This window comes from Gekko japonicus, unplaced genomic scaffold (assembly GCF_001447785.1).
Source record: "Gekko japonicus isolate JY-2015 unplaced genomic scaffold, Gekko_japonicus_V1.1 scaffold1071, whole genome shotgun sequence".
Classification (NCBI taxonomy): domain Eukaryota; kingdom Metazoa; phylum Chordata; class Lepidosauria; order Squamata; family Gekkonidae; genus Gekko; species Gekko japonicus.
In genome coordinates this window covers 571,986-590,330 of record NW_015168679.1, presented here as the reverse complement: position 1 = coordinate 590,330, position 18,345 = coordinate 571,986, and the positions used below count along the sequence as shown (strand labels likewise).

The window sequence follows — 18,345 nt, the reverse complement described above, 5'->3', positions numbered from 1 at the left end:
CCCCCCCCCCCCCCGCCCGCCTTGAAGACAGTCTGTTTTCATTTTCTTTGGTTTTGTACGGCCAGCGTTGCAGGACCATTGTCGTCCCCTCTCTGTCTTACATATACTCGGATAAATTAATGTATGATGTACTGCGGGAAATTAATTTATGACCAAACGAACGGGAATGGAAGGTCCTCTTACTGAAACTGGCTGCTCCTCCTCGGCTTCTGTCGACCCTGTCCTGCTCTGAAGGGAAACTGCACTTCGCCCCACGGACTCCAGGATCCAGTTACATTTTGCTGCTCTTCGCATATTGCGCGACAAATAATTACCACAGTTCCCTTCACACGACGAACTAAACAGAAATGGGCGTTAACCGCCTTCCCTCAGGTGCCGCCGCTCCCTTCCCGCCTTTTTCACACAGTCCTTCGAGCCTTCGCTTCCAAGCGAGAGATTTTTTTTTGTCCCTCGGTACTACAGCCCCCAAGGTACTCTGCGGTAGAAGGATCGCTCCTCTCTGCTTTTGCGTTTTTCTGCCGATAGCCGTGAATACTACCTTTCCCGTGCCGCCTCGCGGCAAAAGCCCCGCAGTTTGGTTGGTTTCCCCCCTCCCCCCGGACTTCCAGCGTACTACATTTCCCAGGCCGCTTTGCGACTCCCTTTCCGCTCGCGCTGCTCCCAGTGCGCGGCGCGGTGGCGGCTGCCGGTGCTCCCGGTCTCGAGGCGGCGGGCGGAGATGGCGGAGGGGGTGCTGAGCGCCGGCGTCAACCTGGAGGCCTTCGCCCAGGCCATCGCGGCCATCCAGGCGCTGCGCTCCAGCGTCACGCGCGTCTTCGACTGCCTGAAGGATGGCAAGCGCAACAAGGAGACGCTGGAGGGCCGCGAGAAGAGCTTCGTCTCCGCCTTCCAGGAGAGCCTCCACTCCGTCAGCCGGGACCTGGGGTGAGGATGGAAGCCCGCGGTGGGTGGGAGCGGGGTTGCTGCTGCTGCTGCTGTCTCTTCCCCCCTCCCCGTGTTGTCTTGATGGCCGTTGGAGGAGGAGGAGGAGGAGGAAGAAGAAAGTCTATAAGTAATTCTCTTGGCTGGAATGTCTCTTCTTTAACAAAAATGGAACCTCCATGTTCAGAGGCAGTATATCCACGTATGGCGGGACACAGGGCCGGCTCGAGGTGTTCCTGAGCCCTAGGCGAGGCTGCCTTGTGGCACAGATGCCAACCTCCCGGTGGGGCCTGGAAACCTGGAGACCTATGGAGCCAGCCACCCTTTTGCTGCCGCCGCTACCGCCTCTTCCCCCCCCCCACAGACCAAAGGGGGGGAGGAGGGAGGCACAGCTTGGCGCCCCGTCGAGGGTCCGGCGCTCTAGGCGAATGCCTAGTTCGCCTAGTGGGTGAGCCGGCCCTGGGTGGACACAAAGAAGGCAAGGAAATCGCTGGATTCAAACAAGGGCCCAGTGTTATTCCAGTATAGGCGTTTGTGTCCTAGAACCCATTTCTTCAGGTGCAATGAATGGAGGCCTGCACCTAAGGTGGGGCTTTGGGGGGCTCCGCCCCCTTTCTTAAAGGTACAGCCGCACAAGAATTTCTCCTTTAAATGTTTTTTCCAATCATTTCAAAACATTTTTTTTTAAAGGCAGGCGCTCCTTTAAGCAGAGTGGAGTGCTGTCGTTAACTAATTCCTGCACTCAGGCGCTCCTTTAAGCAGAGTGGAGTTCTGTCGTTAACTAATTCCTGCACTGAGCAAGGGGGTTGGAGTAGGATCCCTTCTAACTCTGTATCAAGGAACTGGTCTCCTTTAAGAGAGTTTTTCTGCCTAACTGGATCCTTAAAATATGCAGATCTTTGATGTGTGAGGTATGGAAAATAATGGTAGTATGGACAAGTGCACGGAGTTACCAGTGTCTATCAATGGGTGATCTAAAACATGGAACCTTGATGCAATATACTGATGAATGTCATGTGCTGGGGATAACCAGGGCCGGATTTTTGCTGAATGGACCTTCCACATTGAGCGGTAGTAAACTTTTGAATTACACATGCTGGGAACAAAAGATGCGAGGCTTTTACTTAAACACAGCCTTCATGTTAAGAAGCACTGTGCTCAGGTGGAGAGAAGACGTGTTTGATCAATGTCTGTTGGTCGTAATCCCTAGAAAAAAGTACAATTTTCAAAGTTAGAGGTAGGGCGCATGTGAATGTCACCTTTTAAATCATGTCTCTCTTCAGATGTAGTATAAAAAGCGTCCCTCACCTGGAGTTCAGTTTTGCTTAAATGGTTCTCCTCTCCATTTTATCCTCACATCCTGTGGGGAAGCCTAGGCTGAGGGAGTGTGATTGCTCTCAAGTTCCTCAGTGAATTTCATGACAGAGCAGAGATTTGAACCTGGGTCTTCCCAGTTCTAGTCTAATACTCAGCCGCTATACTACATTGGCTCATAAGGGGGGGAAAGGCTAACCTCTGTGCTTACAGGCAATGTAACCATTAAAATCAGTGTATATAAAATAGGCAGGGAACTTGCTAAATGGGGCCTTGGAATACTGGCTGTTGGAAACAAAACGAAACAATTTATTTTATTTTGCACATGTTGTGGGACAGCCGAAGAGCCAGTTTGGTGCAGTGGTTAATTGTGCGGACTGTAATCTGGGAGAACCGGGTTTGATTCCCCACTCCTCCACTTGCACCTGCTGGTGTGACCTTGGGTCAGTCACAAGCTCTGGCACAGCTGTCCTTGAAAAAGAGCAGTTTGTGTCAAGAGCTCTCTCAGCCCCACCCACCTCACAGGGTGTCTGTTGTGGGGAGGGGAAGGGAAAGGAGTTTGTAAGCCGCTCTGAGACTCCAAGTGAAGGGCGGGGTATAAATCCAATCTCTTCTTCTAACTTTGCTCGATGCACAGGGACATGTGGAAGGAGACGGTCCTTCAGATAAGTGGGTCCCAGGTTGTGAAGCTCTTTAAAGGTCATAACGAGCACCTTAAATTGACAGCCAATATAGCTATCTCAGAATGGACAGTGTGTGTTCCCAATGGCTACCCTCTGACAGTAGTTGGGCTGCCATTTTCTGGACCAGTTGTAGTTTCTGGTTTGTCTTTGAGAGCAACTCCATATAGAGCATATTGCAGTAATTCAGCTGTGAAATTACAGAGGCATAGAGCAGTGTAGCTAGATCAGCTGAGTCTCGGTAATGGAGAGTTGGTGAATCAGATGCAGCTGATAGGAGGTGCTCCGAGTCCTGGCCACCATGCCAGCTTGCTTTTTAAAGAGTAAGCCAGGATCTGTGAGCACCCTTAGGCAGTTAACCTGCTTGGGGAAAGCCGATGTCCCTCCATCTAGTTTCAGTCCCTAGGCTATCAGCCTTTGTGACCAGCATTACCTCTGTCCTGTCTGGATTCAACTGCAGCTTGTTCTGCCTTAGCCACCGGACCACAGTCTCAAAGCACCAGTTCAAAACCAAGCTGGATGTATCTGGAGGCTTGGATAATGAAATATAGAGCTCGGTGCCATCTGTATATTGATGAAACTCAACACCAAAGCTCTGGGCAAACTCAATCAGTTGTCTCATGTTAAAGAACATGGGTAAGAGAACAGAAACCTGTGGCACTCCACAAGACAAATTCCACCAGTTGATTCTGCACCTCAGATGGAAATTCTTTGTGCCCAGTTTGATGAAAAAGAGTGAAATCAGCAAAGGGCTATGCCCTTAACAGCAGCTCTATATTCAGGGTAGTAGATAATAATGGAGTGGTCAACTGAGTCAAAGACTGCTGAGCGGTCTAACAGTATTAACAGGGAAGATTGTCTCCTGTTCAGCCTTAAAGCAAGATCATCTACCAGTGCAGTAAAGCCATTTAGCACCAAACCAAGGCTGAGACTAGACTGGACTAGGCCAAGGGCAGACTATTCTCTGGGTGGGCTGTTTAGTGTTCTAAATTGGTTTTAAATATTATTTTTATTGTATTATGTGTCTGTTCTAATGCCTGTTTTTATCCTTGGGTCCTAAACTGCATGTGAGAAAGGCATATATATAGAACAAAAGGAAATACTTCTTTACACAGAGAGTGATTAAAATGTGGAATTTGCTGTCAGGGGATGTAGTGATGGCCACAGGAATGAACAGCTTTAAAACAACATCTATATGCATCCCCTCACCCAGCTGGCATGGAGTTTTGGGCTTGGGTGCCACCAGCAATGCTCCCTCTAAGCTCGGGGGACTTGAGAGCCACTGGCATTAAAGTTGTGAGCGAGCTATTTGGCTACTGCATAAATTAGTTTGCTCTGGAGCCATCCTTTCTGAGCTAAAATAAAAATCTGTGAGCTGGAGGCTAAAAACCTGTGAGCTAGCTCACACTAACTCAGCTTAGAGTGAATACTGGTCACCAGTACGCTGATGATACCCAGCTAATATATGTTATTGGACAGTCACCTGGATGCTGCCCCACAAAATTTGGCTGTGTGTTTGAAGGCTGTGGTGGGGGTGGTTAAAAAAGAGCAGGCTGAGACGGAATCCTACTAAGATGGAGGTTCTGTGGCAGGGCGGAGCTTCAGGGTTGGGGCACAGAATTTCCACTCTAGGTCCCATTGACAGTCCGTCAAGTGTTCGGCCATGATCTTGGATGCCTCCTTGCCTACGGAGGCCCAAGTCACGCATATTGCCAAGCTGGTGTTTTTTTAATCTTCGCCCGGCTTGGCAGTTGGCTTCTTTCTTGTTGTGCCCTGACCGAGCGACAGTAATCCACACAACGGTCACCTCCAGGCTAGACTACTGCAATTCACTCTATACGGGCCTGCCCTTAAGGTTGACCCAGGAGCTTCAGCTGATCCGGAATGCAACGGCATGGGTCCTGACGGGAATGTCACAGAGGCACACATACAACCTGTGCTGTGCCAGCTGCACTGTCTTCCAGTGGAATTCTGAGTCAAGTTCAAGGTTCTGGTGTTGACCGTTAAGGCCTTGAGTGGTCAGGGACCAACATACCTGCGGGACCGCCTCCTCTGGTATGTCCCTGGCAGAGCGTTACACTCTTCAGGTGGTCCCCGGCCCCAAAGATGTCCAGTGTCCTGGGCCAGGGCTGGCTCCAACCTGGTGGAACTCTGCCAAATACCACCAGGGCCCTGTGGGATCTCATGGAATTCCGCAGGGCTTCTAAGGCAGAGATGTTCTGCCAGGTGTTCGGTTGAGGGCAGAGACAGTTTTCACTCTAGCTGGCACCCTCTTTTGCTCTCCAGATCAGCTGTCCCTCTTCCTCCCCTGCCCACAAGGTAGGTGGTCAGTCCGGAATGGGAAGCGATTTTAGTTAGCCATCTGGAGTTTAACTTTATTGGTACCGCTGTATATTAATTGTAGAGTTTGTATGTTTTTATCCGTTGTTGTAGGTTGCCCAGAGCCCTGCAGTACAAGGGATGGGCAATTAAAAAATCTAATAAATAATATAATAATAATAAAAGGGGATTAGATAGACCTATCCTCCACGAATCTATCAATGGCTAGTAGCCATGGTGACTGAAGGGAACCTGCACATTCAGAGGCACTAGTCCTCTGAATCCCAGAGCCAGGAGGCAACATCAGGGGAAGGCCTCAGCCTCTATGCCCCATTGCTGGCCCTCCAGAGGAACTGGGTGGCCACTGCGTGATACAGGATGCTGGACCAGATGGATCATTGGTCTGATCCAGCAGGGCTCCTCTTATGTTCTTATACATAAAAAAGTTGAATTTATGAGGTGGGTTTAGAGCTTCAACTAAAAAAATCTATGAGGAGCCTCCTTCAGTGGAGTACAAACAGTACACCGTTGAGACCACAGAAGGATACTGAGATATTTATTTATTTGTAAGTTCAATTTATATCACCCTTTCCTGAGTTCACAGGGCTCAGGGCGGTTGACAACAACAAAAAATACAGTATAGACAAAAAATAAAACAGTCAAGTTAAGATTAAGAACATTAAAAAAATTAAACGTTGGATGACACCAAAATGATACAGTATGCATTACTGGCCCACAAGCGGGAAAACGCAGAATGGGGGGGGGGGGTGCCAACCAAGAGGGTACCTGTTGTTGTCCTCAACCAAAAGCCTGGTGGAACATCTCTTCCTTACATGCCCTACGGAACTGCATAAGGTCCCCCAGGGCATGGATGTTATTTGACAGATACATATGGACAATCCACTGGCACGGAATGGGGTATTTCATTTAGGGGTGTGCAGGAAAAAAAAATTCATTTTTTCCCAGATTCGGTTATATTTAACCCAATTTTTGAGGGGAAAATCCGAAAAACACGAATACCAATACTGGTATTGTATATATATGTCGGGAGGGCGTTGCCAAAGACCCCCCGACTACGCGGGAGCCATCCCCCTCAGCACCAGAGGTTTTAGAGAAGATAGCCAGCGATCCTTTCCCGGAGGAGCCGGGACCCTGTCCAAACAACCTGAGCGAGGAAGTCCCTCTCCGAAAGGGGGGAGACAAGGGGGAGGCTCACATTGTGGAGCTAGACAAGGTCTCGACCGCAGGGAGGGCAGGAACCCGGGGAATAACAGAATGTTATAATTACTTTAAGAACTGGGTGTTGGGAGCACGGGGGGATGATGGCTTCAATGTATCAGAAATAAAAAGAACACAGGTGTTCTCGAGGAAGAATGATGGTGAGGTCAGATGATGAAGGAGTGGAGTGAATTTAACTCGAACTCAATAATCGGCCTACCATGGGTTGTTGACAAGAGAGAAAGAGTTCCTAAGACCCATCACTGAGAGAATCCTGAGTCATATTCTGATGAAGTTGTCATCCTGGCGTACCCCCACGGCCCGGCAACACCAAGGATTCACGAACAAGGCGACAATATATATCAAATTATTTTGGATATCCAAAAAAATTCGGGTCCATTGTATCCTATGGGGCCATTGTAGACAATGGCAAGAATCTTCTAGCAAGTTTTCATGGGGCGGGGGGGGAGGGGTTTTGAAGTAGAGGCACCAAATTTGCACTGTAGCTGCTGGAGCCTCTCCCCAAAAGACCCCCACAGTTTTGAAAAGATTGGGGCATCCAAAGAGAGTGCCCTCAATTTTCCATTGTTTCCATTGTTTCCTATGGGGATGGGAAAAAGGGAGGCAGCAGTGTCTCCCCAAGAATCTCTCTGTAAGAAAGTGAGGTGTGGTGGTTTGAGGGGGCATGTTTCCCAGAACCAGTGCCATTGTGGCAGTCACCTAATTGGACTCAGGTCAAATCAGAGAATCTCTGCAGCATAAACTGAGGGGACATGTTTGCCAGGCCAGCAGCAGCAGAACCTGTGCAGTGTGTCCCCCAGAAGAACCTGTGCCTGCCACTGTAGCAGTCAGTGCCAAACCCAACAGAACTCAGGTCAAACCAGTGGATCTCTGCAAGGGGGCATGTTGCCAGGCCAATGGGGTATGTTGCCAGGCCAGCAGCAGCAGAACCAGCGCAACATAATCATCACAACAATAAGCCCTGTCCAGGAATGCCTCAGAAAGTGAGAGGGAGGGTGGTGGTGTCTGTCCACTGATCCTCCTCTCTCAGCAGCAGTACACCAGCCATCACTGCCTGCCTCAGTGGAGGAGGCTTAGCCTTGGTGTGGCAGCTGCCCTTCATCACGGGCTCTCCCTTTCCCACCTCACTCCTGCAAAAGAAAATTATTTTTCAAGTTTACATTCATTATTTATGGTGCTCCTGTGGGTTCTGCTGGTTTCTGTCTGGCTGCTTGGCATCTACCCTACTCTGCCTTGTTCAGATGGAGAACGATTTTTGTGCTGCTGTTTTAATTTCAGCATGCAATTTTGGTTTGGGGTGGCTGGTAACGCAGGTGCATACACGCACCACCCTCAACATCACCCTGCACTGCATGGCTACCAGGGTTCTGTAGAGGTATTTCTGCTGCAGGTGGAATGGATGGGAGATTGCGGAGGCATTTCTGTGCCAATCAAAATGGTTATGGCCCTGGCTGCTACTTCTCCATAGCCTCTCTAGTTTTAATTATGGGAACAGCGCGTAACCCAACTTCCCAGCACAGACCGAGAGGGGATGCAGGCACAAGTATGCATGCTCACTTCAATCACCCTCAAAATCTAGGACCGGGAAACCGAACAGTGGCAAGTTGACCTTCAGGAAGATCAACCGCTCAACTGACCAGGGGAGCAGGCATAAGCGATACGAGCAAACAATGTCGCCCGCATGGGGAAAAACGCGCTCACTCTGCACGCTTGTTGGAGGGCATGAGAGGAGCTTCTGGGCCAGAGCAGAGAGGTCCAGTCAGACCGCCTCCTTCATAGCCCAGTAGCTCAGTGGACAGGTTGCCTGCGACTCGTAGGGCTCCGAAAGGTAGTCCCTCACCATCGCAGCCACTGCGTCCTCTCTCATGCGCCTGCCACTCCCAGGAGAGGGGCCAAAGATCTTCCCGAAGACTGCCATCTCAACAGTTGTCGCGGTGGGAGCCATGGGGGGATGCTGCCTAGCAGGGGAGGTGGGGGATGAACAGCAGTGGAGCTGCTGGCACCCCCCTCTCTCTCAGATTGTGGCAACGTGACCCTCTTGGCCTGCATGCGCTCAACTCGCCGGGAGAGCTCATCTTGCAATTGAGGGAACTCTTTGGCCCGCTTGGCGATCTTGCCCTTGATGCGTGGGTCACACATGATTGCCATCATGTAGACCTTCTGCTGGAGGATAGACCGAAAGCGTTCCTCAAGTCCGCTTTGCAGCCTTCTCACCAGTGCGCACACCGCTGGAAGCATGTCTGCATGTCCTGCAGCTGGCTCCAGAAATGAGGCCAAGTCCTCACAGGCCGTGTGGACCATGGGAATGACCAGAGCCAGACTTGCCGTGTCAGACGAGAGCATTTGTGTGTAGCTCTTAAAGGGCTTGAGAACTCTCACAGCCTGAGAGATGGTCAACCAGTCCTCCCGGTTGAGCCGTCTCTCTTCCCGAATGACCCCGGTCTCAGAGATCAGGGCAGTCAGGGTGCTCTCCTGCTCCACCAAGCATTCAAGCACGACACAGGTGGAGTTCCAGTGAGTGGTGATGTTGTCGAGCAGGTGGTGTTCCGGCATGCCTGTCGGCGCCTGCATCTCGCGCAGCAGAAAGGTGTCCTTTGTACTGTGAGAGAAGTGACTCACAATGTACCAGCATTTCTGGAGGGGAGGCTGGAACTCATGAGTCTCAGCATCCAGACTGGGATTCTCCACAGAACCCAACCCCAAAGCATCCTTGACCATGAGGTGGAGAAGGTGGGCCGCACAGTAAATGCGGGTCAGGCCCAGTCGCTTTCCTGCTGCCCTAATGCTCGAGCCACCGTCGGTCACCATGGAGCCCATGGTGAGGTCCCCACCTACCCACCCCTCTCACTGTCTCCGGATGGTGGCCAAGATGTTGTCCGCCGTGTGTGACCCATTGAGTTTCTCAACATGGAGCAGAGCCTGGCAGTAGCTGGCCCGGCAGCCCTGACCCTGCCTGACCCTAGTCCCCCCTCCCCCACCCAAAACGTCACTTGGTTGCCACCAGTGCACAGTCAGCAAAAGGTATGAATCATGCGCCTGATAGGAGGTCCAGATGTCAGAAGTGAAGTGCACATATCTCCCACGAGTGCAGGACATCTGTGCCTTCACATAATAATAATAATCATCATCATCATCTTTATTGTCATTGTACATAGTACAACGAAAGTAAGGTGCAATCATTCGGTGATCTACAAGCATACTCATATACACTCACACAACCATTAGGGTTCACATTGCAACTTAAACCACCAATGTCACCCAAATTCCAATTCATACAGCATTTAAAGCAATAATAGCTCTCGAATAAAAACTGTTTTTTAATCTGTTTGTCCTTGTTTTGATTGTCCTATATCTTCTACCCGAAGGCAGCAGTTCAAACAGGGAGTGTTCAGGGGGTGACAAATCCTGCAAAATGTTCTTTGCTTGGTCCCAAATATACAAATTGCACTAGTAGAAAACACCATCAAAGATCGCCAAACAATATATTAAACAGTTATAAATTAAACACCACCAACTTTATAATTGTTTAATATATTGTTTGGCCATCTTTGATGGTGTTTACTATTAGTGGAATTTGTATATTTGGGACTTCTGTGACGCTAGTCTTCTCCCCCCCCCTTTTTTTGGATTCATGTGGTCCCTGGCAGCCCTGTACAATGAGGGCATCATGGTCCTGCTCAGCGTGGTGCGAGAAGGGATAGGCATCCTGGAGCAGCCTGCAGAAACCAATGTCTTCGTGAAGAAGGGGTGTCCGTCTAGAGCAAGCATCTCAGCAATGAGGCGAGTGACCCTTGTGGTAGCCGGCTGCCCCCCCCCCCCCCCCCCCCCCGGCACTCTAGTGCTGACGTCACCAGGCATCTTCGTCAGAAGTGCTTGACATCCCTACCACGGAACGCTCAGAGAGAGCGCTGGAGGTGGTCACAGGACGACTCATCTCCTGGCTGGCGGTGGCTGCTTGGGCACCGCAGCACAGCCTGCCTCTCCCCCTAAAAAAGACCACCTGGTGGTGCTTCTTCAGATGGTTCCGCAGCCCAGAGGTCGAGAGATCGCCAATGTCCTTCCCTCGATTTACCCGGGCCCTACACAGCTGGCACTATGTAAAGTGGGGATTCTCTGTCAGCTGGAACTGCTTCCAGACTTCAGAGGTGAAGGGGCACCCCTGCTGACCAGCAGCCATGGGCACCTGTGGAGCCGCCTCCTGTGAGGGGTGAGGGCCAGATACACCGTGGCTGTGTGGGGCAGGAAGAGATGGCTGAACAGGGAAAAGGGGCTGAGATGGCAGGTCCCTGGGGCACACCACCTCCATCTCTTCCTCTTCCTCCTCTCCCAGCTAATCCTCCTGTCCCTCAGGAGGCCTGCTGGAGCCTAGAGAAACTGGAACAGTGGGCAGGCTAGCCAGCTCCTCCTCCAGTGCCTCTAGAACCCTCTTAGTCCTTGGAGTGAGCTCTGAAAACAGAGTGTCCCCAAAGCTCAACCCCAAAGGCAGCTCTGGCTGCACCTCCTCCTGCCACTGAGCCTCAGCAGCGACAGCTTGAGGAGGTACTGCCTGAGCAGCAGACCCCTGCCCAGTGTCAGCGGCACCTGCAGCCAGGCACCTCTGCTGGGGCCGCCCCAGGAGCATCCTTCCAAGGGAAGAGAGCCAGGCATGGCCTCTTCATTGCACCACTCTGGCCAGAGGTCGGAGTGGTGCCAGGATGTTCTGCTGTGGTCCTGTGCTGAGGTGGGGGGGGATCGCAGCACTCCCCCTCCCCTCCACCCCTCTAGTCTTCTGTCTAGCCTTGCCCCCAGGGCCCCTCTGCGTTCCCTTCCTGTTGCTCATGTTGCCCCTGACCGAACTGAGCCTAACTTGTGGGGAGGGTGTTAGGCACCTAACTTACCTGCACTATCACCTGACCCCAGAGGTCATTTCGGGTGGGATCGCGGGGGATCGCAGTTCCCCTGGGTGAGGTACGGGGGGCGGGGCACATGACGAAGCCCCGCCCCCTGCTTCCGGCCGCCCCGCTTCCGGCCCTCATTCAGCCAGGAGGAGGCAGGAGAAGAGGGAGGGTAAGTTGCTTCCTCCCTGCCTCTCTCCACCCCTGCCTGCCTGGGGCCAGGGAGGGCCATCGCGGGGCTTCCTTGCACTCCCGCCGGCCTTGCAGGTCCACCGCTGGGCCCCTCATGGGGCTCGGCAGTGGAGCTGCAAGGCCGCCGCCGCCGGCTGGGACCGTTGGGGGCAGGGTGTGTGGCCTTATGACACACTTCCGGTGATGTCAGGGGGTGTGGCATATGCTAATGAGTTATGCTAATGAGTTCCCCTAGCTCTTTTTCTACGAAACGACCCCTGCCTGACCATAAAGCAGCCTCACACCTTTTTATAAACCCTCCTACCCAAAAACTAGGTTTTTGTTTCTTTCAATAGAGCCTAACCTAGCCTTGCTTCAGTTTGGGGCTTTCTCTTTTTTTTTTTCTTGGTTTGTTTGTTATAACTAGTGAATTCCTACAGTAACCTTGACTATGGTTTAAAGACTGTCTTTGAGATGTGGCTTGAAAACCATTTAAAAAGTTTTAGGGTTTTAAACTACCCCTATCTAGATTCTAATGGAACCAGCCTGATTCCCTGTGAAGGAATGTAAAGGTAAAGGTTTCCCTTGCTCGAAAGCCAGTCAAATCCGACTCTAGGGTTGCGGTGCTCATCTCCGTTTCAAAGCCAAAGAGCCAGCGCTGTCCGAAGACGTTTCCGTGGTCATGTGGCCGGCATGACTAAACACCAAGGCGCACGGAACACTGTGACCTTCCGACCAAAGTGGTACCTATTTATCTACTTGCAATTTCTTGCTTTCAAACTGCTAGGTTGGCAGGAGCTGGAACTAGAGACGGGAGCTCACTCCGTCATGTGCTCCCTAATTCAAACACACAAGCTAAAGGGGAAAAAATTATCTGAAAAAAGTGCCGGGCTTCAGCAAAGTTCAGTCAGAGCACAAACAACACAGCACAATACTTTTTAAAAAGTTATATGCTACTTATTGTTCTGTTTTATGAACTGAAGACTAGAGATGTGAAGGCCCGTAAAAAATCCGGAAAATTTTGGGGGAAAAACGTTTTTTTCACGTTCTTTTCCTGAAGCCTTTTTTGTTTTTTTCCGAAAAATTGGAAAAATAGAAAAAAGAAAAGAAAAAAATTGATTATGGAATGTTTTATTTTAACATGATGAATAAAATATTTTAAGGCAAGGTGTTCAAATATTTTCCAAATCGTTTCTAAATATATATATATATGGTATCAGATTGATCTAATTTCTGTGCACTGAGGACAAGCAAGTCCTAGGTTACAAACTGAACTCTCTAATGCAAGAACAAGATGCATTTCTTCCTTTAGGAGGTGCTGTTGTCAGAAGAAAATAGAAAACTTTTCAGTTTTGTTTTTGCATGTGGGTGGGTATTCTGTTTGTAATAACTGTTTGGATACACTATATTTTTAATATGCTAGTTGTGATAATTTCATGCCAAGTAAAAATGTCCATAGTCATATTTTATGTTCCTAAAGTAACAGAATGACTTTCAATCTAGAAAAGACAAAAGAAATGCTAATGTAGCATTTTCTTCAATTTTTCTGAAAATTTCCGTTTCCCCCCCCCAAAAAATGGAAAAAAACCGGGTTTTTTGCTTCAAAATGTTCAGCGGTTCAAGACCCGGGTGCCGCAAGACAGGGTGAGCTCCTGTCTCTAGTTCCAGCTCCTGCCAACCTAGCAGTTCGAAAGCAAGAAATTGCAAGTAGATAAATAGGGACCACTTCGGTGGGAAGGTAACAGCGTTCCGTGCGCCTTGGTGTTTAGTCATGCCGGCCACATGACCACGGAAACGTCTTCGGACAGCGCTGGCTCTTCGGCTTTGTAACGGAGATGAGCACCGCAACCCTAGAGTCGGATTCGACTGGCTTTCGAGCAAGGGAACCTTTACCTTTACCTTTAAAGTAACAGAATGATTTTCAATCTAGAAAAGACAAAAGAAATGCTAATGTAGCATTTTTTTCAATTTTCCCGAAAATTTCCATTTCCCCCGGAAAAAACTGGGGAAAAAACGGGTTTTTTTCCGAGCTTCAAAATTTCCAGAAATTTTACATCTCTACTGAAGACAAACCTGTTCTCTTTTTGTTCTCCTAGCACTGGCCTAGTTAAAGGTAGAACAGCTAAAGCCCTATGCTGAGATATATTTAAAAATATTAGTTCAAAATACCTGAAACCTTTATTAAAAGTCTATTTAACAGTGGTGCAACAGCTAAATCAGAAGCACACACAGAGCACTGACCCCCCATGCCTAAGAAAGCCAAAAGTCCACAAAAATATAACAACTTAAAACCTGTTAAAGGCACAGAAACAGAACTACTAAAAGGCAACAGAGAGAGCCCAGGTCCAGGTAGAAGGCCTAGTCAGTAACACCTCCCCTAAAAAAAAACACCACTAACCCAGAAAACAATAAAAGGAATTTAAAGGCAACAGAACCACAAGGGACAAGAACCAAAAAAAGAGAGCCTAGCCCCCCCCAGGCAGAAGGCCTAGTCAGTAACCCCCCCCAAAAAAAAACAAGCCCAGAAAATACAAGAACTTAAAAAATTTAAACTGCAAAGTCAACAGAACCAAAACACAAGAGCCAAAAACAGAGAGCGAGCATACACCCCAGGCAGAAGGCCAACCAGTAACCCCCCCCCCCCAAAAAAAAAAAGCTCCAACAAGCCAAGAAATAAAATATCAATCATAGTTAAAAAAAGAAGAAGAAAATGCAAAAACAACAGGATGGCTAAACCACAATCTAAAAGAAGAGAATCCCCCCCCCCAAAAAAAAAACCCAGGAAGAGGCCTGAGAGGTACCCACCACCACCACACCAACCCTAGGCCTCAACCCACAAGAAATAGAAGTTTTTAAAAGAGGCCCTAATATAAATCAAACCAATCTTGATCTGAGGTAGTCCAAGTCAGCTCAGGCAGCAGGCAGCAGGAGGGAGGAAAGCAGGCTCAAGGAACAGGGGCTGAAGCAGAAGCCGGCCACACACAATCTCCAAGCCAGGCTCTCTCTCAGCAGCAGCAGTAGGAACAGGAATGGAGTCAGCCAGCCAGAGAGTCTGTTTTTTTGTTCTCTGGGCATACACAGAAGGATTTCAAAAAGGAACAAACTTCTGTGATTGGCCAGAGAGCAGAATGCCAAAATCCTATTGGCCAGTGCTCCTACCCTGGGAAAGGAGCAAGCTAGTAGTTGGGCTTCAACAACTGAAGCCAGCAGTAACGACAGCCTTGTTGAACCGGGTTTGATTCCCCACTCCTCCACTTGCACCTGCTGATGTGACCTTGGGTCAATCACAAGCTCTGGCACAGCTGTCCTTGAAAAAGAGCAGTTTGTGTCAGAGTTCTCTCAGCCCCACCTACCTCACAGGGTGTCTGTTGTGGGGAGGGGAAGGGAAAGGACTTTGTAAGCCGCTCTGAGACTCCAAGTGAAGGGCGGGGTATAAATCCAATCTCTTCTCTCTTCTCTTCTCTTGCAAAAAGTTGTAAGCTGCAATGCACTTGGAAATGCATTGCAGTGATTGGCTGTCTGCATGGTCCCTCTTTCCCCCTCCCTCCTGGAAACCAGAGCAAGAGGTGGGAAGGAGGGGAAAATGGCGGGAAAAGCAAGTTTAGCGGAGCCCTTTAAAGTTTAAATCCCCCCCGCCGCCATTTTTCGGTAAATCTGAAAAAATCCGGGGGGGGGGGATGAAAAATTTTGCGTTTTTTCAGGTTTTTTTTTCAGGATCCGAAAAAAGCTCAGGGAAGCCTTTTTGGATTCCGAAAAGCCGAAAAAAATCCCAAAATACTTTTTTGGGGGGGTTTTCTGGCTCGGATTTACCAAATGCACATGCCTAATTTCATTTTCAAGTTATCTGACTCATTAGGTCACAGACATTTTAGTAACTTTTCTCCCAATAGATCCATGCTTGGGGAAGTCATGTGGAAATATTCCACAGCTGCTCCCTGTTTCCTTTAATGCAAGTAAACTTGTAGTTAGTTCACAAACTAACAGAAAAAGAGAACAGTGATGTGAGAGCAGGTATGATGTAAAGATGTGAAAGTACTTGGATTGGGATTCAAACCTCTGCTTAGCTATGAAACTCGCTGAGTGGTCTTGAGGAGGTTATTAGCTCTCAGTTAACCCTACCTAAGAAGGTTGTTGTGAAAGAAAAAAAATGGAATAACCCCCTGTAGGTCATTCTGAAACTTTGGAGAAAAGGTGAAATACCAGTGTAATAAGAAAAAAATAATAACTCTGAAAGATCCTGTATATGAGACTATTTAGAGCATTTATAACCTGCCTTTTGTACGGACACTGGTACCTATTACAAAAGCATATATAACCTGAGCATTATTGTTAACATTTGTAAAAACAGTAATAAAAACTTTGAATGTATGGATTGACAGTAAAGGAATTGGAAAGGTTTCTTAGCTGTTGTCATTGTTTCCAAATCTTGCTTGTGTTTCCCAATATGTTTTCAGATTTTCTCTGCAGTTGTAAGAGCTGGAAACTGTTACTAGATTTCAGTATGCTTATTGGGGTCTGCTACTGTTTTTGTTGCTGGAATACAGTAAATGCATTTCTTTTTATACCCTGGCTAGGCTGACAAAACATGCTCTCTTTAAATAACATCATTAAATAGCAATATTTTTCTTCTTGTAGAGAACTGGAGCGTCTGAGCAACCTCGTTGGCAAGCCGTCTGAGAACCATCCTCTCCACAACAGTGGATTGTTGAGTCTCGATCCTGTGCAAGACAAAACTCCTCTCTACAGTCAGCTACTTCAGGCCTACAAATGGTCAAACAAGGTAAAAGTATTTAAGCAAATCATTGCTAATTGATAACCGCAGTTCTAGTACTTGACAAAGTTGAATTTTTTTAGCTCTGCCTCATTTGGCAAGTAGTCCAAAGTTTAGGGTTGGTGTTCTGCTTGAGGAGGTGAGCTGTGTCCCCAAGAGGTGACTCATAGTTCTTCTGTCACCTGCCCATCAAAGCCTGGAGGAGCAGCCCAGATAGTCCCCACTTTGCCGCTCTGCAGGAGAAATGGCATAATGGCTTCTGTCTGTGAGTTCTCCTTCCTTGCTTTAAGGGGCTCCTGATAGAAGATGGAAGGGAAGGAATTTAGCAGAAAGGGGTCCTTTGTGCCCACCACAGACTCCTTGAGTTCCTGAGATCCTATTTGTGGGTATTGAATAGCTCTTCATTAATCTGTCTGTGGGAGCTCTTTCAGTTGCTGATAAGAGAGCTGGTGGAAACCTGGCAAAATTCATAGCTCGCAGTTCTTCAACCTTAGTGGGTTTTTCGTTAAATAAAGTCATGAATCATTTGAATAAAAGAAAAGCTCTCTAATTCAAAAGGGCCTGGCAGAAGTGTAAATTTTATGGGGCTTTTTTGTTGCAAATATGACTAAGATATTGTTATTGTTTAAGGAAATGAGGAAATGTGTATTAGTTTCTGCAGGCATGTATTTGTGTACAATAACTTAACTTGGTGACTGTCTGAAAACAACTTTTGATTCTAAATCTGTGAAACTGGAGTTGGCACTTGAAGTTGTTGTGCGTTCAAACTTAATATAATTTTGTTTACTGCCTACGTGATGGCTCTTCTAGAAGACTCCCCTGCTCTAATGTGTGTTATCCAGTGGTTGTGTTAATGGCTGGGGTTAACTTTTGTTTAGAGTTACATGAATGTTGTGTTGAATATTTTCCATTATGTGAAGTGTTAGCTCTCAGTCTCTTGATCTGTTCCATGAATGGCAGGGCTTTCCTCTGGCATAAAGAGCCATCTGGTGACACCAGAGTGCTTTTGTTGTTGTTTATAACCTGTTCTAAATTGTTGGAGGACTTTCCAGTGAGGAGAAGGAAACGTGTTTTGAAACATCATAATCCTATTTTTTGGATTTACCTTGTTTGTATTAATTCACAATACACATGATATCCCTACCAGTTGTAAAAATATTGTAAAATATTTTTTTTTTGGAAGAAGCAAAATATATAAGAAATAATTTGTGTTTATATGATATGGTTAAATATCTCTCCCTTATAATAAAGCAGTAGTGGGGACCAACGTTCTAAAATGCCCGCCTTTCGTGTTTGGCCGGAAAAACTGCCACTCAGAAGACACTGGCTGGGTTGACTGGCTGCTTTGTGCAGTCCTGCCCAGCGTTTCAAGGTCTTTTGCATATGGAAGCTGATTGGACTTCACTCCATTCCACACCTCAAACTCCCCCCCCCCCGCAAGGCAGTTGGAATTTTCAGTTGCATATGGGAACTACTGTATTCTGAGGTAACATGTCCTCACTCACAACACATGACTTCCCCTTTAAAAGAAACAAACCCAATAACACAATCACGCCACACCACAAAGAAGACAGATCACACCACAAGCAAAATACCTCAAGGCAAAAAAAGATAGGAAAAGGTGCCAGCAGTCACCCCATTACTGCCACAGATGGTGTGCAGGTCCCAGGTTCATGTTTTAAAAGCTGCCTGGGGGACTATGGACCATTCACACACTTTCAACCATAACATACCTCATAGGGTAGTTGTGCGGATCATACGGGGGAGAGGAGAATGATGTCAGCTGCTTTGGTTCCCACTGCAGGGAAAGACTGCCCTTTCCCTAGGCAGAGGCTGTGGGGGGGGGGAATGTAAACCTGAAGACAGACAGGCAGATAAAGGTTGGCTGATGGTTGCCTGGAAAGGACATAGGGTTGAAGCCTGCTGAGGGTGGGGTCTGAGGAGGAGGAGGAAGAGGGGGACCTCAGACAGATACAATGCCATACTGCCCACCATCCAGACAAGCTGTTGCCAGTCTCCAGGTGACAGCTGGAGAGCTCTAAAAGCTTTGGTGCTA

General features: G+C 48.2%; 1 protein-coding gene across 1 annotated transcript in view; it reads left to right on the top strand.

Moving 5' to 3' along the window:
* Positions 1-656: 656 nt before the first annotated feature.
* Positions 657-18,345, top strand: part of MED27 (mediator complex subunit 27) — a 277,840-nt gene continuing 260,151 nt past the window's right edge. Inside the window, exons 1-2 of the mRNA XM_015415395.1 lie at positions 657-924; positions 16,154-16,298. Coding sequence (XP_015270881.1) covers positions 719-924; positions 16,154-16,298 — 351 coding nt within the window. The 5' untranslated portion in view covers positions 657-718. The remainder of the gene's footprint in view (positions 925-16,153; positions 16,299-18,345) is intronic.